Raw genomic sequence first — 22,442 nt, 5'->3', positions numbered from 1 at the left:
TCTGGGTCAGAGCCACCAAGCCCTTTAGGAGCGGCCCAGAAGGTTGTGGGGCTGTACAGAAAAGTTCCAGCCTCAGCCTGTGCAGGATCAAAGAGGACCAGGAAATTCTGGTCTCCTCTTTTTAGATACAATGGTTTGCCCGATGTAGAGGAAGAGTCAATTAAAAGAACATTTCCCCGGAGGGTGGCTTACCTTGTTGGCTTACCTTTTTGGTAGATATTCCACGTGAGAATCTACTTGTATACTTTAGACAAAAATAACTTAAATAGCCATTTCCTGATACCCTTCGGGTCCATGAAAGCACAAGGGTCACAGGTTGCAGCGTTATGTCTCCACCAGACACCACATACAGTTGTCTTGGAGGAGAAATTTGACCCTGCTGTAGGCAAATCTGAGGAACTTGGCAGTGAGATCTCAAAAGAAATCTTCAGAATCAAGTTGATGAGGAGTTGTAAAACAGGAGATAATGTCAGCACGCTAGTTGCTAGGCAATATCCTTTGATCAAGTCATGTCTAGAGGCAGAGCTATATGGCGCCACCTAGCGGCATTGTAGCGCATTGCTGGGAAAAAGTTTTCCAGTTCAGTTAGAGGCTGAAAAGAAAATTAATGAGGTGAAGGATCTGCTTGAATATGTATGCATCAGAAATTTGGAGAAGGACACAATCAAATTAAAACTAGGGAACTTGAATCGGGAGTAAAGAGTGAAATGAGTTTCCAAAAGATGGGGATCACTGCAATTCCAAGGGTACAAAGTCTAGACCTGCAAGGCATGAAGAAATGAATGAATCCGCTAAATCTGGACACCTCTGTGTTGGATCTCTCTTAACGTGAGAGTTGTGTATGATGGAAAGACTCATGCCTTTAAGCAATGACATCGTTCGTGGACTTACTTGAGATTCGGATCCTGTGGCAGGCAGAACCTGACCGTTTGCGCCTCATTGACTCACAGTTTGTTGTTTATTTCAAGGACAGAGAGTGAGTACGTCGCAATACGGATTAGACGTGATAACACTCTCCATGGGTTTGGACTCGCTTCTCCCTCTTCCCACTGCATTCTTTCACTCATACCTATGCTATAATGTTTAGAGGTAGGGTGGCTATCATTGTGTATCTTCTGAGTAGCATATTGAGAGATGTTCTTTTGTTTCTTATATGTGCTACTGAACAAACTCAATATAACAAATCTAAACCTAAATTCATTGTGTGTCACTCGTTGTTGGAAGGCAGTGAGAGCTGTTGTCTTGCGTTTCCATAAAAAGGAAGGTGTGTCATACGTAAGTGAGTTCCCCGCGCACTAAGTGGATGGCTATTTATTATTCATTTATTTAAGAGTTTTATATAGCGCTAGCTAGACCCGGAGGTATCAGAGGGCTTTACAACATATATCTTGAAGCAAATATTTATACAGTGTTACGATGGACAGCATTGTCTTGTGACGAATCTTGTTCCGGCGGTCTTGGGAACGAGGCTAAAAGTGAAGGGGAACAGGCGAAGGGAAAGTCTTCTTGTTGAGGAGTCTAGGTTCTGCGCTTAGCAGGATTCCTTTGTTAAAGGGGCTCAGACACATTGTGCATCATCTCTCACTTCGGTATACTATGACAAAACAGGCACAGATTATAAACTTGAGTAAAAAGAAGGAAACTTTTTTAATATTGATATTTTTTCATATCCGATCCTCAAGATTGGAGTTGGAATAGAGGTCGATTGATAAGATCAGAGGAAATGCCGTCTAGAACATATAATCTGCCTGTGTACTAATGCTATTGATCTACATAAGAAATATCTGTGCGCACTATTCACAGCATTTGACATTAGCTCAATTAAGGTGTCTTGAAATTTCTGTTTTAAAGGTTCTTCACACAACTGTTTTAGGCTGTTTAATGAAATACTTTGGCCTGGCTTTAGATCGACTCAGTATTTTTTTATTAATAACTGTAGTCTTAAAAAAAAACAAAAAAAAAAAAAGAGTCTGAAGTCCCATCGCTGAAAATACACTAAAACTACTGAAAATGAACTAGCTATCACCTGTGATATGTAGAGTAAAATAATTCTGGGTACTCTTACTTTTTTTGTGGCTGAAGCTGGAATAGGAAGGCAGCCTGCATCTGGTGGGGTACGTTTATGCAGTTATTTGCGTTTATGTGTCTCCTACAACAAACTGGATATATTATGATCTGTCTTTATAGCAAGGGCGCAGGAAACAACCGCTATATCAGCTCGAGCGGAGGTGGGGGGGGGGAGGGAGGGGGGGGGTGTCAATCGACAATGTATGGCTCTTAATTTTGATCTGGACCTACTCGGTCGCAAGAAAAAAAAGTAGAGCAGAAACTAAGAAATACCAGAAAGTAAGATACCCTGATACAATTGATGGGTGAGTGATGGAAAAATAATCAAAATTGCTTAAGGAAAGAAACAGGAGTACTGAAAATGGTTAGGATAATGTAAGTGGAGTGGAACTTGAAAGAAGTGAGGAAGGAAGAATGCAAAGAAATAAGGATAGAAGGAAAAGAGAAATCAGGACGTTAATAAAGATGTAAGGAACAAAAGGAAAATGGAAAGAAGGAAAAGAAAGAGCAGGAGTAAATTTTCTTGGGGAAACAATTCCTAGGGCCCTTTCTTGAGAAGGTCAGGATCAGAGCTTAATTTGAGGCATTGGTTGCCAGTGGTGGCCACTGGAACTGATTTTTGAGGACCTGCACTTATTTTTCTTATGTGATATTTCACGAGAGCAAAAATATAGGGAAAAACACACGAATGAGAAAGATGGAGAAAGATAAAGATGGAAAAACGGTCACAAACGGAGAAAGCAGGAACCTGCAAGATTGAGATAATGTGGAAGCCCAGGCAGGGAGTGTCTGACAGTGGATTTAAGAGGTATGAGGTCAGGGTCAGACTGGCCTAAAGGTCAATCAGGCAGTGCCCGATGGGCTGGTCTGACAGGTTTTGTAAGGGCCGTTTTTTGGGAGCTGTTTGTGGGCCTGTTTCATGATCTACTGGGCCGGCTTTTAGCGCTGATATGCCGGATATTAAAACAAACATTGCCTGCAGCAAACTCAGACCCATGCAGTCTTTCATACCTTGCAGAATACCGTTACAGCATGTCTTTACAAGTTCAGAACTGTCTCAGTTTGCAACAGGGGTCACTTTTTTAGCTTTCTAATTCACTAATAAGGGTTACTTTTATTTTGGTGCACGGGCCTATTTTCTGTCCCAGTCCGAACCTGCATGACGTGGATTCTAGACTACATACACAGCCATGCTAGTCTGCGGGCTAATGTTTAATTGCACCAGCCACAGACTTCTGACCAGGGGCTTCGGGTACAGGCACGCTTTATTTTGCAAATTAAGTTCTAGCTCAGGATCCTCACTCGCAGCAATATAATTCAAAGTAGATGGTATTTTTATATTTCTGGCTACTCCTTTGCTTATAGCCATAAAACTAAGTTTATTACAGAAAGTCAACATATCTCAATGTCTGATGGTGGGCGCACAATTCTGTGGCGACGGATAAGTTGTTCCAACGTAAAGCCACAGCCTTTGTTGCAAAATCTTGTCTGATTCGTTGGTAGGCCTTTTCTCAGACAGCGCCCCAGGCAAAACTAAATTTGACCCCCTTCCTGACCTAAAGGCAGCTCGGTAGGTCAGCTACCTGTGCGCCCCTCTTACTGTAGGTGCTCTGGGCCTCAGCCCATCTTATCCATGCCCAAAGCCAGACCTGCCTGGCATCAAACAAAGGTAGTAAAGGGACGTCACAAGGTAATAAAAAATTATACCAGATATCTGTGTAAAACTCGTACAGATGTCCAGTGGCTAGTTGATCTTTTAAATATTTTTTTCTTAAATGTGCACATTCTCACGTACCTCACATTTTTTAGTAGCCTCGGAAGAAGGTGAAGGTTCCAATATTGGCGATGTGAACCCGGAGCTATGAGAATCATCTTGGGGATTGTGAGAGGCTGGCTTAGTATATGGTACTCACTTATGTAAGTGTTACAGTAAACAAATGATGGACGGAATGCTGACAATGCAAACATTCTCCCCCAGTCAAAAGATCTGGGTTAAATGCATCTTTCTTTTGCCCACTACGCCACCCCAGTTTGGATTTGTCACCCGAGTGGGACGGGTATACCCAGACGTGGGTCCTGTGCTCTCCATGCCATTGGAGTCAAGCTATTCTGGCTGATGAGGGCTGAAAGCCCGAAACCAGTCTTAGGATGCTTGTTTCCAGTCCAGGGAGTACCTGGCCTGGCAGTTTGGGCTGGACTGTTCCCATTGGGCGCAGAGTCAAGATTGCTTTGCATATGGCTGGGTACAAACTGGAATGGCATGGTGAGCAAAAAAACTATGGATTTAGGCCCAGATCTCTGTTCTTGGGTAAATGTACGACATTGTTCTGCATTCTGTCCATCAATTGTTCTTTTTGCACTTATGTAAGTGTAGCACCTGGCACTAATCCAGACAAGACTTATGATGATTTTAGTTGCCTTAGACAACCTTAGAAAGCTCTCTAAGTGGAAGCTGTGGACAGCAGCCTTCAGGCTTAGTCCAGAAGGAGTGTAAAGCAGCTTTTTTTTTTACCAGATCTTAATCTTATTGTTGTAGGTAAAGTAAAAAAAAACACATAGTGTATTTATAAAAATATGTATTTATTATAAGACACTCACTAACACATCACAAAAGCTCCTAGATATAACAAAATGCACAAAACCTTTCAATAAAAACAGGTAAGTAGCACAAATACAAAGTGGTCACCAGAGGGATACCAACCCATATACAAAAAAAAAGCGGGATACGAATCGCGACTCGAGTCAAGACTGTACCCAGAAGACGTAGAAGTGCTGGGGACCCATGGAACCACCCGAGGTTGTACCCAGGAACCCCACGGAGGCCGTGTGCAGAGTGGGAACACGACTGCGTGCTCAATTCAAATCAATGGGTAAGTCGCAGTTGCAATTTTAAAGAAGGACACCTCCCAGCGGACCCTGAAGGAACCCTGCGGAAGACAGAAGGTTGAAGAGCCACCCTACCCGTGGATACCCTAGGAACCAGGATACCTACACCAGGGAAGCCGGGTGCAAAGGTGTGGAGTGACGTCCGAAACCGCCGTCAAACTCAATGAAGGACTTCAGGAAGATGCCGCTGTTGAAGAAGGTGAAAGTTTCTCGTGGAAACCAGAGGTGGATTAAAGTTGAGAAGTACCTGCAAGCAGAGGGGACAGAGTCTATGCCACTTAGAAGTGATCAGGAAGCACGGAAGACGAATGCCCACCGATGTCAGGAGCTGCATGAGAGTTGACGATGCACTTGGAGCTGCAGCTGTGTGGACCAGGTGACTCTGTGGAAGACCAGCGGCCGTTCACAAGCTGTCCCACGTCGGATGTCAAGAGTTGAGGGGTCGGTGTCCGCCAAGAGCACCAACAAACCTTGGCATCTGCAAACAACATGGCAAGCGAAAAGGATGCAGTGTTCGGACCAGTCAAGTCAAGTCAAGTCAAGTCAAGTCAGAGAATTTATATAGCGCACTACATACCCAGAGGGTCCCAAGGCGCTTAGAAAGGAGAGGAGGATTATTTGTCAAATATCCACGTTTTAAGTTGCTTTCTGAATGCTAGGTGGTTCTGGGTAAGGCGAAGGTAAGCGGGGAGTGAGTTCCAAGTTTTAGCGGCCAGGTATGAGAAGGATCTGCCTCCCATGGTGGTCTTGTTGATGCGAGGTACAGTGGCGAGGGCTTGGCTGGAAGAACGTAGTTGGCGGGACGGGGTGTAGAAGGACAGTCGTGAGTTGAGGCATTCTGGTCCGATGTCGTAGAGTGATTTGTGTGCATGGGTTAGCAGTCGGAAAGTAATCCTCTTATTGACGGGTAGCCAGTGGAGGTCTTTAAGGTGACCGGAGATGTGTTCGTTGCGTGGGATGTCTAATATGATCCTGGCTGAGGCGTTTTGGATTCGTTGGAGTTTCTTCTGGAGTTTAGCGGTAGTGCCTGCGTAGAGTGTGTTTCCGTAGTCCAGTCGGCTCGTGACCAGAGCATGGGTGACCGTTTTCCTTGTTTCGGTGGGGATCCAGCGAAATGTTTTTCTAAGCATGCGAAGAATGTTGAAGCAGGAAGAGGATACGGCGCTGACTTGTTTATTCATTGAGAGTGAGGAGTCCAGGATGATGCCCAAGTTTTGTGCGTGGTCTGACGGGATGGGTGCCTTTCCGAGGGCTTCCGGCCACCATGAGTCGTCCCATGCAGAGGGGGAAGTACCTAAGATGAGGACTTCTGTTTTGTCTGAGTTCAGTTTCAGACGGCTTTGTTTCATCCATTCGGCGACTTTTTTCATTCCTTCGTGTAGGTTAGTTTTGGCGGTGCTGGGGTCATTGGTGAGAGAGAGGATAAGTTGAGTGTCATCCGCGTAGGAGATGATGTTGAGGTTGTGTTGGCGTGCGATGGTCGCGAGGGGGCTCATGTATACGTTGAAGAGGGTGGGGCTGAGTGAGGAACCTTGAGGTACTCCACAGATGACTTCGGTGGCTTCGGACTTGAATGGTGGGAGGCGGACTTTCTGAGTTCTTCCTGTGAGGAACGAGGTGATCCATTCAAGTGCTTTTCCTTGGATTCCGATGTTATTGAGGCGTTGTAAAAGGGTGCTGTGGCAGACTGTGTCAAATGCTGCCGAGAGGTCGAGGAGGATTAGGGCGACTGTGTCTCCATGGTCCAGTAGAGTTCGAATGTCGTCTGTTGCTGCGATGAGGGCGGTCTCAGTGCTGTGTTTTGCTCGGATCACCCCCACCCTGCCCCAATACACTGGTCTTCCCTGTGACAGGATATCTATCCCCAGCTCAAGCTCGTCTCTGGTCGGCAGCAACCCTAGCTTGCTGTCCGTTTCTGGAAGACTGGTACCAGGAGCACTGAGGGCCTCCTGTAGGAGCTTTACAGTGCATGGAATCATACCTCCGACACAGTTTACGGTGTGGGGTATTATTCCAACATGTTTGATACCAGCAAGGTCCAAGTGACTCACCACACACACAGGTAAGTCGTAGTAGGCCCGAGCAAGCAGGGGAGTCCACTGGAGTCGAATTAGACCCTCAAGAGGACCCACAGGCCAGAGGCACAGGAGTCTCTGAGGACCTTGAGCAGCTCACCCAGGAATGCAGGCTTACAGTGCACAGGATGCAGTGATGACGATGATCTTGACTGTAGGAGATGCTTGAGGTGGGAGCTTCTTGGAGCCCGAAGATCTCTGAGGGAGAGAGCCAACAATCCTTTGCAACAGCAAGTTGACACAGTGCACAGGGGTTCTGTTCCAGCAGTTCCGACGATGGATACAGGCCTCTAACTTGGTGAGAAGACAGTGCAGGCCTCGAGGGAGTTGTAGGACCACCACCTGTGTTGCTGAGCCTTTCGGAGTCCGTGGGAGCCCAGGAGCAGCAGACCTGTCAGCTTTGTTGCGGTGCCTGCAGATGCAGGGAAGTGACTCCTTCACTTCAAGGGAGATTCCTTCAGGTGTCTTGGATGTCTGCGGCCTTGTAAGGGTCCTGTATGGAGCACTGGCACAGACATTGCAGCAGACTTGCAAGATGATGAGACAAGGAGCAGCAGGAGTCTTCCCAGTTGCAGTCTCAGTTCCCAGAGCAAAGTCTAGCGAAGTCCAGAGCACCCAGGCGGTTGAAAATGAAGTGGCATCTTGATCTGAATCTTGTCCCACGACGAATCTAGGGACCCACCCACAGGTAAGCCCTTAAGTACCATAAGGAAAGGGTTGGAACGATTCAGGGGGCCATTCCAAAGGAAGGGGCTGGACAGTGGGGAGGATACTCCCATGTCATTTGTCCAGTTTTGTGCCAGAGCGAGAGCCAACTGCTCCCTGAACTGGTTTGTACTGAAGTATGCAAGGAGGGCACCAAGTGTGCCCTTCCAGCAGTCTCAGTGGCGGTGACAATCACCCCCACCCTGCCCCAATACACTGGTCTTCCCTGTGACAGGATATCTATCCCCAGCTCAAGCTCGTCTCTGGTCGGCAGCAACCCTAGCTTGCTGTCCGTTTCTGGAAGACTGGTACCAGGAGCACTGAGGACCTCCTGTAGGAGCTTTACAGTGCATGGAATCATACCTCCGACACAGTTTACGGTGTGGGGTATTATTCCAACATGTTTGATACCAAACATGACCGGGTTCGTTACAGCCGCTTTAGAGCTGGTCATTGCGTAATGACGCATGGCCACTCTATATATCGCAATGGCCTGCCGTAGCTGTCTCGCCTCATGTAATCAAAATAGGTAGAAAATACATAATTATATACAGACAAAGAAGTGCCTGTGATCACCCCTTTTCATCTATTGATTTGTTTAATGTTCAGTTAGCAGCTGCAAAAGGAACTGACCAGTGCAATTGCGGCTTATACCCATGAGCGCTATACTCCCTACAATAGCGCCTATTCAAAAAATACTTGGTTTTAGTGCTTCCACGGGGCCTCAAAAACATTATACATGGGCTTTTCTTTCAATTACTCCAAGTGTTTTATTGCTTTGCTTTCATTGATCCAAAATTCTGATTTCATAAAAATGAATGCATGACTTTCACAGCCAACACGTATTGCAAAAAATTGATTCATCGTTGCTTAGTGCCTGATATATGACAAATCATTATTCTTACAAGTTATACATTGATAAGACAATTGGATTAGTTACTTACCTGTAATCCTAGTTCTCTTCCAGGGGTATCCTCATCAAAGTCATAAGCATTAGAATATTCCCGCCCATGCGCGGGACCCCGGAAACAATATATTATATGTGCCCCACATATACATATACATATATATATAAATATATATATATAAAAATAAGCAATTGCAGCCAAATAAAACAGTAGAGCTGGAATATGCTGTGAAGAATTTCCACCATACATGTGTATTAGCATTAGAAACATGAGAAACAACACCAATGTTTGTTTAGAAACTGTTTTAATGATTAGAAAGCAGTAGAAATTCTTATAACACACTGTAAGCATATACAGCTCCCAGGCTGCATTGCAAATACCCAGTCTAAAAAGACTGAAAAGCTAACCCTGTAGCTGCATGTACCAAAACTGACGCTGTGCCTTTAAGGCACCTCTGCCCCTAGCTTCCCATCATGCCTCAGGGGTTACAGTTAGGTCAGTTGTTCTTTTCGGAGACTGAAAACAAAACCATGGTAATAACAGGTTAAAACATCTCCTATTTAATAAACAAAGTCCTTTGCCCGGGGAGGCGGGAGGGTTGCTTATGACTTTGATGAGGATACCCCTGGAAGAGAACTAGGATTACAGGTAAGTAACTAATCCTTCTCTTCCAGGGGATCCTCATCAATAGTCATAAGCATTAGAATAGAGTAGCGAGCCTCACCTCATCCCTGCGGGCAAAGGAATCAACAGGTAACATTCACATTCGTAGGCCCAAAAGTAGGCCTTATTCTACCCAAATAGGTTTCTCAAGGAGGCTTGCCCTACTTGAGAATCCGCTCTGGAATCAGACTCTAGGCAATAATGCCTTGTAAAGGTATGGACTGATTTCCATGTCGCAGCCTTGCAAATTTCTGACATGGGAATGTCATGTAAAAATGCTATTGTGGCTGCCTTCCCCCTAGTGGAATGAGCTTTGGGTGATTGTAACAAAGGTTTGCCAGCCAGCTGGTATGCTAGTTTGATACATGAGACAATCCATCTGGAGATGGACCTTTTGGCTGCTGCAAACCCGGTCCTCATTGAACCATAATTGACAAAGAGTTGGTCTGTCTTTCTGGTGCCCTTCGTTCTTTCTAGGTAAAACTTTAGCACCCGTTTAAGATCTAACGAGTGCAACGACCTCTCAGCTGGGGTCGATGGGTTAGGAAAGAACGAAGGAAGGGTAATCGTTTGGTTTATATGAAAATCCGATACCACTTTTGGAAGGAAAGATGGGTGAGCCCTCATTACCACTCTGTTGTGGTGAAACACAGTGTAAGGTTCCTTGGTGCAGAGTGCTTGAATCTCGCTAACCCTGCGAGCAGAGATTATTGCCACCAAGAAGGCCGCCTTCCAAGTGAGATGCTGCAAGGAGGCCTTGTGTATAGGCTCAAACGGTGTAGACATCAGCCTGGAGAGAACCAGGTTCAACTCCCAGGGAGGAGAAGGATTTCTCACAGGGGGATAGACCTTCTTCAATCCCTGAAGGAAATCCTTAACCACTGGGACCTGAAAAAACGACGTTTGTGTAGGTGATTTTCTGTACGTTACTATGGCAGATAGGTGAACCCTGATAGAAGCGTATTTCAACCCCGATGTCGCTAAGTAAAGGAGGTATGGGAGGACTACCTCTTCTTGTCCTTTGGTGGGATCAAAGCCATGGTCCTTACACCAAATGAAAAATCTTTTCCACTTGAACGCATAAGACGCCCTTGTGGAAGGTCTCTTTGCCTCTCTTAAAATAGTCATACATTCCGGAGGTAGATTTAAGTGTCCGTATTGCAAGACCTCAGGAGCCATGCAGTCAGGTTCAGTGACGGGAGGTTGGGATGCAGGATCCTCCCATTCATTTTGCTCAACAGGTCTGGCCTGCACGGCAGACGTCTGTGTGGACACAGCGACAGATGTAATAGGTCTGGATACCACCATTGTCGCGGCCAATCCGGAGCAACTAGGATCATGTCCATGCTCGATCTGATGAGCTTGGCCACCACCTTCGGAATCAGTGCCAGAGGAGGAAACGCATAGGCGAACATTCCTGTCCACTCCAGCAGGAGAGCGTTCCCTTGTGTTCCTGGCCGGTGGAACCTGGACGCGAAGGCGTGGCATTTGGCGTTTTCGTCGTCCGCGAATAAATCTATGTCTGGACGACCCCAGCAACGGAAGAGTTCTTCGACTACTTCGTCGTTTAGCACCCAGTCTGGCTGATCTTCGAAGTGCCTGCTGAGTGCGTCCGCTTTTGTGTTTAGTTCGCCTGGAAGGTGTACTGCCACCACCGACAGTCCCCGAGCCAGAAGCCAGTGCCAGATTGTCTGGGCCTCCTGAGACAGAGGGCGAGACCGAGTTCCTCCCTGCTTGTTCAGATAGAACATAGTTGTAGTGTTGTCCGTCTGAACCAGGATTTTGTCCGTTGTGATTGCTGGAAGGAACGCTTTGAGCGCCAGATGAACTGCTCGAAGTTCCAGCATGTTGATGTGGTATGTCTGAAGGTTGGTCGACCAGCGACCCTGAATCTGAAGATGACCCATGTGAGCACCCCAACCTTCCAGAGATGCGTCCGTTACCACAGACAGCGAAGGAAGAGGTTGCTGAAAAGGGACTCCCTGCAAGACATTCCGAGGGCGAGTCCACCACTGTATTGAGGTCAGTGCTGCTTGAGATAGGATGATTCGATCCTCCCAATCTCCAGTCGCTTGGTCCCACTGATCTTCCACAGACTCTTGTAGAGGACGCATCCTCAACCTGGCGTTTGGAATTAGGAAGATGCTGGACGCCATGGAGCCCAGTAGAGACGCTACTTCTCGCACCTTTGGACGAGGAAACTGAAGTAACTTTCTGCATTTCTGCCCCATGGAAGATAGTCTCTCCTGCGAAGGAAACGCTCTTCCTAAATTTGTGTCTAGAACTGCTCCCAGATAGTGGATGGTTTGCGTGGGATGCAGGACTGACTTTTCTGTGTTCACGTGGAGCCCAAGCCTGTGTAGTTGTTGAAGACACAGATGACAGTCTTTGGTGGCTTGACGAGGGGACGGACTCTTCAGGAGCCAGTCGTCTAGATATGGGTACACAAAAAGACCTTTTTTGTGTAGACATGCCGCTACCACTGCCATGCACTTGGTGAACACCCTTGGTGCGGATTTTAGTCCGAACGGAAGTACTTTGTACTGGTAATGCTTGTTCCCTACCAGAAACCTCAAGTACTTCCGATGACCTGGTGTTATAGGAATGTGGAAGTACGCGTCCTGTAAATCCACCGAACACATCCAATCTCCAATTTGTAGATGAGGACATATCTGATGAAGTGCCAGCATGCGAAACTTCTCTTTGACCACCACCTTGTTGAGGGTCCGAAGATCCAAAATCGGTCTGAACTTGTCCTCTTGGTCTCTTTTGGGGACTAGAAAATACCTTGAGTACACTCCTTTCCCCCTTTGGGGTGGGGGTACCTCTTCGATTGCGTTTTTCTTTAGGAGGACGCTCACCTCCCTTTTGAGGAGGTTTAGATGGTACGAGCGAGTCTTTTTTGGAGGGATCGGTTGTGGTCTCTTCCGGAAACGTAGCGCATATCCATTGCGCAGGATATTCAGCACCCACTGATCTTTTGTGATGCTGACCCATTCTGCCAGGTGTTGCGAAGCACTTCCTCCCACTGGAGTGGGTAACGGCGCCAGAGGAAGCCACTGCTCAGGCTTTGCCTCCGCTAGGCGTGGTAGAGGACTGGTGATGTCCGCCTCTGCCTCTGCCCGATTTTCCTCCTCTGTATTGTGTCTTCCCTTGTGGCTTGTTCTGGGACCATTGAGGGGTTTGAACCCTCTGTTGGCCTCCCCGGTTCTTGTTGGTCTTGAAGCGTCGCTTGAACGGCTCTTTCCTCTTCTCCAGACCAACCGCCTTCACCGTGTCCAATTCGGTTTTCATGCGGGTCATTTCCTGATCGGCATGTTCCCCAAAGAGTGAAGATCCTGAGAAGGGCAGATTGAGGATGCGTTGCTGGGCATCTGGTTTGAGACCAGTTCAACGCAACCAAGAAGATCTCCTCGCACATACCCCATGTGAGTAGGCATGGCCTGCTAGAAGGGCGTTATCTGCAGAGGAACTGATCATCTGGTTTGCCACCAAACAGCCCTCCGTCACTGTTTCCTCAAAGTCCTTCTGGTCCTCCTTGGGCAATTTTTCTTTGAATCGTTCCATGGAGTCCCACAGAGCTCTATTGTACCTGCCGAGAAGTGCTGATGCACTAGAGACTTTCAGGGATGAAGCTGCTGTGCTGCACACTCTGCGTCCCCAAGAGTCTTGGGTCTTGCTGTCCTTGTCAGGAGGAACTAAAGAAGAAGGAGCGACTGTGTGATTCTTCTTAGCTGAGGCTACGATAACTGAGTCCGCCGCAGGCTCTCCTTTAACAAAGATTGGATCTGAGTCGGCCGGCCTATACTTTTTCTGGATACGTGCCGGTACCGCCCTGATCGCTGCTGGTGTGAGGAAAACCTCCTTGATTGGGTCCATTATCCCTGGAACCAATGGGAGCAAAGGCCGTGAATATGATTTGTGACGAAGGGTCTCAAAAATCACAGTGGTGGAAACTTCTGGAACAGCCATTTCTATCAGAAGTTTGTGAGCGCCCCTTTGTAAAACGTCCAGATATGTGTTGACGTCGTCAAGCGGGGAAGCTCTGGAGCGAGGGCTGTCTGCCAGCGTTGGGGAGTAATCCCCTTTAGAAGATCTCGAAGAAGATGAGGAGGAGGATGATGGCGTTCTCCTTCTCCTGCGGTGAGATTTTTCCTTCCTCACTGGCGATCTTCTCGGTCGATCTTCCCTTCGAGGAGAGCGTGATTCTCTCAGACGCTCCCTTCGTGGAGATCTCGACCTCTCAGTTCGTACCTCCCTTCTCGGTGTTGTAGCCCTGGGATGCTCCCTCCGTGGTAATCGGGAGACCCTGGGGGTACGCAACCTTTCCGCTCTCCTCTCCCGAGAGCGTGATCGGTGCTTGCTAGGACTCTGTCTGTCTGCCTCTTCTATCAGTCTCTGAAGAGGTGACCTGTGGAGTGGGCTTACATATCTTTGCAGCCTCTCCGTCGCTCCAGAATCCTTCCAATTGCTCAACGGAGCATACCATCTTGGCGAGAGTGTTGCCTTTCGTTGGGGCAACGGACTTCTACTCCTGGAACAGGACCTCGATGAACTAGAGGTACTTGAGGAGGAATGGTGAGAAGCCGATTGAGTCACCAAAATAGTTGAAGGCACTGAAGAGGATTTTCGTCTCACCGGTGTTGGAAGACGCCTTAAAAGTCTTTCCCTTGACGTTGAACGCCTCTGCGGCGTTGACGGAGTGATAACCTTCGACGTCGACCGCTTCGACGACGACCTGTGTTCTCTCGACGTCGACCTGTGATGTCGAGCCGATGACGAAGTCTTCTCCCTCGACGTCGAACGGCGTCGCCCTGCCTTCGACGGAGGTCTCGACGTCGAACGGTGTTGCCCTGCCGTCGACGGAGGTCTCGACGTCGAACGGCGTTGCCCTGCCGTCGACGGAGGTCTTGACGTCGAACGGCGTTGCCCTGCCGTCGACGGGGGTCTCGACGTCGAACGGCGTTGTCCTGCCGTCGACGGAGGTCTCGACGTCGACCGACGTTGGTCTGTCGGCGACGTAGATGGCATTCGACGTCCTGTCGTCGACGATGCCCTTGATGTCGACCTGGCATGTGGTGACGGCGGAGGATCGGACATCCTCGACGTCGAGCGCCGACACGCCTTCGACGATGATCCCTTCCTCGACGACGATCGTCCGAGGGGGCTCTTGCTCCTCGACGCCGAGCGCCTCCGTGGAGACGTTGGCGGAGGTGTCACACTCTTCGAAGCCTGTCCACGTTGAGACGACGGCGAGTGTATTCTGTCTCTCGACGCCGACCGTCGCCTGGTTGACGGCGGCGGAGTTGACTTACGTCTTGACGCCGATCTTCTCGTCGACGGAGATCTCGTGGCTTCTCTCGACGCCGATCGTCGCCTAGTTGACGACGGCGGAGCTTTCTTCGACGACGTGAACCTCTTTTCGACGACGATTTCCTCGTCGACGCCGGTCCCGACGTCGACGGAGCTTTTTCTTTCGAACTGTCCATCAGATGTCGTTTTTTCAGCGCCGAGCCCGGCGCTGAGGTTGATGGATGCTCTGACTTGCCTTTGGAGGGAGTTCTGGGTCTCTTTGAACTCTTCCTCTCTGTAGATCTTCCCCTCATGGATCTCTGGGCCAGACCATAGAGCCTGTTCCTCTCTCTGTCTTTTAAAGTCCTGTCAGACAGATTTTGACAATGAGAGCAGTCTTTTGGATCATGATCTTCTGGCAAGCATAAAATACAGACCTCATGAGAGTCCGTTTTTGCCTTCTTGTGGCCACAAGAAGGGCAATCATCAAATAATGAGGGCATCCTGACAGGAAAACCTCACCAAAATTCGACTGCTAAGCAGTTATTTACTTGACCCTGATGTTAAAAGTCAAAGTAAATCAAAAAATTGTTCTTTGAAGATTTTCTGACTGAAAAAGGCAGAAAAAATGTGGAGCGGTGTATCCAGGGTCCTTCCTGAAGGAGCCGGAAAGAACAACTGACCTAACTGTAACCCCTGAGGCATGATGGGAAGCTAGGGGCAGAGGTGCCTTAAAGGCACAGCGTCAGTTTTGGTACATGCAGCTACAGGGTTAGCTTTTCAGTCTTTTTAGACTGGGTATTTGCAATGCAGCCTGGGAGCTGTATATGATGCTTACAGTGTGTTATAAGAATTTCTACTGCTTTCTAAGCATTAAAACAGTTTCTAAACAAACATTGGTGTTGTTTCTCATGTTTCTAATGCTAATACACATGTATGGTGGAAATTCTTCACAGCATATTCCAGCTCTACTGTTTTATTTGGCTGCAATTGCTTATTTTTATATATATATATTTATATATATATGTATATGTATATGTGGGGCACATATAATATATTGTTTCCGGGGTCCCGCGCATGGGCGGGAATATTCTAATGCTTATGACTATTGATGAGGATCCCCTGGAAGAGAAACATGCATTACAGGAAACATCATATTTTCCAGCTATGCCAGATTACTAACAGGCACAGAATTTTCATGGTTATGCATAATACAATGTGCCCATTTAAACTGAAGCCATTACAATTGGCATATCATAGCCTGATACGCGTGATGACGCGCCATTTTATCACTTGGGGCAGAGACTGAGGGCAACCAGAGGTGGGTCTATGAGGGGCAGTACTGGCTTAAGCAAAAACACAAGAGGTGTAGTTGCCAACTGGCACCAACACACAGGACTAACTTGGTGCAGTCACAGACTAGGTGCAAATAATGGATATAATAACTACCAAAGAGCATCAGCATTGTAATCAAATGATATTTGTACTGTGTTTTACCAACTCTTTCAAGATCTAAAGCACATTCTGAGTGGTTTAACTGCTTAATTTATATGGCACGACCTACCCTGAGTAAGGTCATAAAGCGCTCTGATTTGTATTGGGTTCCAGGGTGCCTTTCGGAGAGCATAACTGAAAGGATTCTGCTTGTAGTTTGGTCTAAGTGGGAAACTATGGGTCAGGTGTGTGAGGTTTGAAAGGACTGTTAGAAGCACATTGCTCCTAAAGTCACTTCACTTAAGAAAGGGTGTAGCACAGTGTTTCCCAAACTGGGGTCGGTGGACCCCGAGGGGTCCCTGACACATTCCCAGGGGGTCCTCAGGCAGCAGTTTTAAAAGCACTCCAAAATTCAATGTAGAATTAGCAGTTTGAGCAACAATAAAAGTGACAAGATAACACCAGTGATTAGTGTACCTGCTGGAGAGAGATGAGATTTTGTCCAGTGGCAGGTTTGACTTATCTAATGTAGCACAAAGGGTTAATAAGCCTGTTGCAAAGGACATGTACCATGCATTTTAAAAAAACTGAATTTTATGTGCATAGGTGAGTGCATTACTGCTTTTGTCACAGAGATTCTTTTGTTACTCTCAGCTCATAAGAGACAATCATAATCTAGCACAGTGACCTATAAACTGTCATCAAAGAGCTGCTTTCACACTGCATGGTACAAGTTAGTAGCTTATGTTTTTTCCCAGTCTTTTATTATCCTGATGCTGATAACGGGGTTTATTTGGGTGGAAATACATTTTTATTGTTAAAGTCAATGCTAACCACTGTGTTAGGTTCTGAATCCTGAGTTTTTGCTTTTCCAGTCCAAGTACTCTTTAAAAATGCCTACCAGTATGAATGACGTGTGAAACCTACACCTTGTAGTCCCCTTTGCCTTATGTAACATTTTCTCTATATTGATTTACAAGTATGATTCATTGTCTCTATATGTGTGTGATGTAAAGTGCTCCTACATCCTCCAATGGTAATGAGAGATGCTATAAAATTAATGAAATATGTGTGACAGATATGCTATGGAGAAAAGAGAGGCAGTGTTGAAGGGTGATAATAAGGGAATCATTGAAGAACCCTATCAAAGATTGTTGTATCTTTTTTTTCAGAACAAAATTTTATTGTTGTTTGGAGTAAGATTGCAAGACATCCACAGTACTCTGAACACCGGAGGAGCTGTGAGTATAAGATCAAAATGCAAAGAATAGCAATCCATACAGTAATCAAGATAAAACATTGGTATCAAACAACCCTTACCCCCCCAGCCCCGTAAAACTACCCCCACCCGGGTCCCACCCTAGCCCCGTTCACGATGTCCACCTAGATCTAAGCAAATCAGTCTGTATGAAATTGGTAATACACTCTTACCCTCGCCCCGGTTCTCAGAACAATTGTTCACCAGTTACATCCTGCTGTATCGGCGGCTCCAGCCACAGCCACGTGTATTCCGCCCACCTCTTCCATATTTTGTAATGCTTTCTGGAGCAGCCACGGGCCTCAAACACTGGACGTTCCAGTCCCATTTAATATTCCAATCCCCGTTTTCATACCTCTATCGGGGGAGCCCTAGGGTCTTTCCAGGCACGGGCCACGTCCCTCTTGGCCACCGTAAGGCCCAGAAGTAGTAAGTGTCGTTTGTAGATGTTACCACCCACTTGCTCCAGGACATGTAGAAGGCCCAGCTACGATGTATGTGGGAGCTGCCAGCCCAGTACCTCATCCAAGCAATCCCATACACACCTCCAGTATCTCTCCAATGCCCCACAGGACCACACCGTGTGAAGGAAGGTGCCCACCTCCCTGCCACATCTCAGACAGTCGGGGGAGGCAATCAAACCGGCCCGCCACAGTCTCTCTCTCGTATAGTAAGCCCTGTGCAGGTATTTAAATTGGATAAAGCGCAATCGTACAGCGATGGCCGCCTCCCTCTGAGCCGCGAGAGCCTCCCTCCACCCCTCCTCATCCAGTTCTCCTACGTCTCTCTCCCAGGTGGACCGCAAGCCGTCCAGAGTGGGGGAGCAATGAATAACCAGCGTCTGATAGATGCGGGATATTTTCTTTTCCACCAGTTCCCCCATAAATAATTTAGCCTCTAGCGGACTGAACTCCGGTAGGGAGTCCAGTCCCTCCAGGGCGGGGGAGATGGCATGTCGAAACTGCAAGTATTTAAAAAATTGGGTATTGGGCATATCGTATTCATCCCTCAGCTCCGGAAATGATTTAAGGCTTGTGCCCTTCATGACATGTCCCAGTGCCGAGATCCCTATCGTGTCCCAGCCGCGAAACCCTTGCAAGGTCGCCAGAGCCAGTAGACGGCCATTTTGCCACAGCAGGGTCTCCTCAGTCAGCCTGTTCCACCATCCCATGCGACTAAGCGCTCAACGCCAGACCTGAAAGACAACCTGCATAGCCACTGGGAGCCTCTTCCTCTTCCCCGCCGAGTACAGTTACGTATGTAGAGTATCTGGTTCCATCAAAAATCTCTCTAGGTCATAAGCCGGATCACTCCGATCTCCATACCACCACTCGTTTAGCACCAACAAATGGGATGCTTGACAATAGGATAGGATATCCGACGACGCCAGGCCACCGCAATACGTAGAAAGGAAGCAGGTGCGGAGAGCCACACGTATAGCACCTCCTGCCCAAAGGAAGCGGCCTAGTGCCGAGTTCACCTGGCGAAACCACTGCGGCGAGACAGGATAGGGGTGGTTCAGTAACTGATAGAGCAGACGAGGAAGGGCCACCATCTTAAAAATGGCCGAGCGGCCACACAGGTTCAAGGGCATACAGGACCATGTTCTCATGTCTGACCGGACCCTGTCCCAGACTGGAACGATGTTGCGTTCCCACGAGACTCCAGGTATGTCCGTTAGAAACACCCCAAGATACTTAATACCTCCTGTCGCCTCCTGTAGAGCCAACGCCCAATCGCCAAGTGTCGCACCATTTCCCAGAGTCCATAAGGTGGATTTCCTCACATTAAGATGAAGCCCTGAAACCTCTCCAAACACCCTCATAATTTCAAGGACTCTCGGGCCCGACCTATTTAGGTCTGTAAGAAAGAACAGCACGTCGTCTGCATAAAGCGCGATCCTGTCGGACGGCCCAGCCTCCCATTCAAATCCCCTCATCTGCGCGTCTATGCGTACCCACGCCACAAGAGGTTCCATGGCGAGGGCGAACAGGTACGGCGAGAGAGGGCACCCCTGTCGGGTACCCCGTCCAATAGGGAAGGTGTCCGAGTTCGCACCGACCACTCGCACCGACGCTGTCAAATCTGTATATAACAGCAGTACATACGAGAGAAAATGGGGTCCGAGATTTAGGCGAGGCAGGGGCGCGTGTAGGTAAACCCAGCTCAGTGAGTCAAAGCCTCTATCGATGTCAGCCAACAGAAGCGCCGCCTGAGTACCGGTAGCTCCCATCATTTCCAAAACCACTTGGGCCCGCCTAATGTTGTGTCTGGTGGCCCTGTGCGGCATAAAACCGGCCTGGTCCGAATGGACCAGGGTGGTGATCAACGGGAGGACGCGGTTAGCGAGGGCTTTGGCCAGTATCTTCGCCTCAGTATTCAGAAGTGAGATAGGGTGATATGATTCATGACGATCTGGAGGTCTCCCTGGCTTGCAGAAAACCACTATCTCGGCATGCCTCCAATCGTTCGGTAGGCGGCCAGACTCTCTAGCAACATCTAACGCCTTTTTGAAATGTGTCCCTAATTGGAGATGATATTTCCGAAAAAACTCGCACGGGAACCCGTTGGGCCCTGGGGCCTTTCCTTCATTTACTTCTCCAAGGGCCTTCCCTAATTCTTCTGCGGACAATGGAATCTCAAGAAGACTACGCTCTTCATCCGAGATCCCCCGATGTGGGAGATCCGCCAGAAATTTATCTACAGCTTCTGCTGGGAGGGATTCCCTAGGGGCATATTGCGCCGCGTAATAGCGCGCGAAGCTGTCAGCAATGACCCCCGGATCGGACAGAGAATTTCCGGTCTCATCCCGTAGCGCCGGCAGCGTCTGAGTTTGGTACGTGCCCTGGCAGTCTATACAGCATTGTGCCGGACTTGTACCCCCACTGGTAGATTCTGCTCTGCGTTTGTTGTATCTTTTAATGTTTGAAATTTAAATCGTACAAATTACTGCGGGGTCCCCAGCTTCCAGTGGCGAGTCAATGGGAGTCCTCCGAAGTCAAAAATTTGGGAACCACTGGTGTAGCAGACAAGAAGAACCGAATCAGTCACACATGCAGATGCTTAACAACTTTAGAGTGGTCAGGCACTATCAAATGCGGAATCTGCATTTGATGTGCATCAGTGGAGCTGCAGAGCAATCATTTTCACTTAATAGCATAAAAATACACAGCCCACTTGTAGACTAACTCACCACCAGGGGATAATGATATGGTGCCCACCCAAAGGCAACACAGAACCAACCAGTTGAGACAATGTTCGCCTGCAAAGGGTATTTATATGTAATTCATCCAACAAACTAAAAGCACCCAGGAGTGAAGGAGGTCGGCGGAGGAAGGCATTGTTATTAGATCCTGTGAGCATAACCACCAGTTTACAATTACCATGACCTCTGTTAAGAAAAGACAACTATTAGAGGAAACATCGGAGGTATCGAGGGGAGTTACAAGTTAGAGACAGAGAGGCAGCCATAAACAATGGAAATGAAGAGATGTAAATATGTATTTGGTTCACCGAAGTGGTAAAACGGGCACAGCCTATTCAGTGGTCTGCACCTACCCCTTAAAAACATTTTCATTTTCTAAAAGCACATATTCCGCCCAGGTACCAAAAATATTATGAGTTTTAGGAGTCCAGAATGGCAGCCTTGCCTATAGTAAACAGCACTGGCAAAGCCGATAAATCTCACACGTGACAGATTTTGACTTTGCCAAAAAAAAATTGGAATGGTATTTCTTTTGTTTAGTTTTAATTAAAATCATCTACACGCAGCAACCATCTTGGAATGATTTAAAATCCACATAAAGATGGCCGACTGCCGGTTACCACAGCGGGCAGCTATGATAACACGAGAGGGATGGGTGCAAGTGGCCATGGGGGGGACGGGGTCTAGTAAATTATATAAAGCGTAGGAGTCCAACAAGAGGCGGAAAGAGGAAGAAGGGGCAGAGAGAAACACAAAGGGAGAGAAAATAGTCCCTCGTGGACTGGCATGCCAAATTATGACGTCAGCAGATGAAAGATACAACTCATCCAAACAAAACCCATTAAGGTGGAAATGCTGCTTACGCGGGACTAGAATAGAGAGGGAAGCAATGGCTCCGTAGAAGGGAACTCAAATACACAAGAAAGCCATCAAATCATGAAAAAGGGGCGGGCACAAAATCCTTAAGTCCATATTGAAAACAAAAGGTCTGTTCCCAAGCAGTTTACTGAGTCTGATTGTAAGGGAGACCTAAGTACCCTACAATGATGATGTTCACGATCAAACAATATAACTTAAAATTATCTACCCAACACCCTTTTGGAAAAACCTTGGCTCATTGGCGCCATGGAGTTCAGAACTTACGTAGTGAGTGTGTTCAAGCCACAGGCCTTCATCTTCAGCATCCGGTCTTTCCAATATTCGCGAGGCACTCTGAAGTAATGTAGGGAGCCTCCCAATATTTGAAAGGGCACTCCTTCCAGGAGAAACAATGACCCACCAGTCTGCAGTCCACTGTGCCGGCTCCACATTTTGAAAGGGAGAAGGTCCAACCTGCAATCAGAGAGAACAAGTGTTATTACAGAGTCCTAGCTTCCTAAATACATCATGCATATGCCCAGTGATGTGGTTACATAGCTGGAAAAAAGTTGACCATAAAGCCTTTTGAATGAAAGGTATGAATGCATCGAATTAATTGGCTTGGAGGATGACACTGGGTGCAGGTCATTGCTGCCGGCAGCCAGTAGAGCTACTAGAGCCTCAAAATCAATCTCTGTGGAGAGGTGGAGGTGAGATGAAACTCATATGTTAACTTTCGGGGTTTGTATGGCTCCATTCTGTGTCCACTGAAATGTGTGACTTGCTTCATACTTTCCTGAAAGGGACGTCACCAATATTAACCTGAAACTGGAAAGAATCCATTTACATTGTTTTCCAATGAAAATATGCATAATAATTACAAAACAGACACTAATCTAATACTTTCAGAGTACTATCTAGCGACATCACACAATGAATAGAGATATGAGCCTAAAGGCAGCAAAATCCAAACATTGCTAAGATAAGAAGTTTTGATGCTTAGCCAACGCAAGTTAACATGTCCTTTAAGACGTTGTGCATCTCTATTACTGTGACAACATCTGAGACTTAACTTGCCACACTTTCAACAG

The 22,442-nt window shown here is 47.4% G+C and overlaps 1 protein-coding gene across 2 annotated transcripts in view; it reads right to left on the bottom strand.

Moving 5' to 3' along the window:
* The window catches only part of GLB1L2 (galactosidase beta 1 like 2), a 1,156,973-nt gene that overhangs the window by 986,949 nt on the left and 147,582 nt on the right, over window positions 1–22,442 (bottom strand). For both annotated transcript variants that reach the window (XM_086956948.1, XM_086956947.1), the window contains exon 2: window positions 21,637–21,825. In XM_086956948.1, coding sequence (XP_086813074.1) covers window positions 21,637–21,825 — 189 coding nt within the window. The remainder of the gene's footprint in view (window positions 1–21,636; window positions 21,826–22,442) is intronic.

Source organism: Lissotriton vulgaris, chromosome 2_1 (assembly GCF_964263255.1).
Source record: "Lissotriton vulgaris chromosome 2_1, aLisVul1.2, whole genome shotgun sequence".
In the NCBI taxonomy this organism is placed as follows: domain Eukaryota; kingdom Metazoa; phylum Chordata; class Amphibia; order Caudata; family Salamandridae; genus Lissotriton; species Lissotriton vulgaris.
This window is presented reverse-complemented; position numbering and strand designations above follow the sequence as displayed.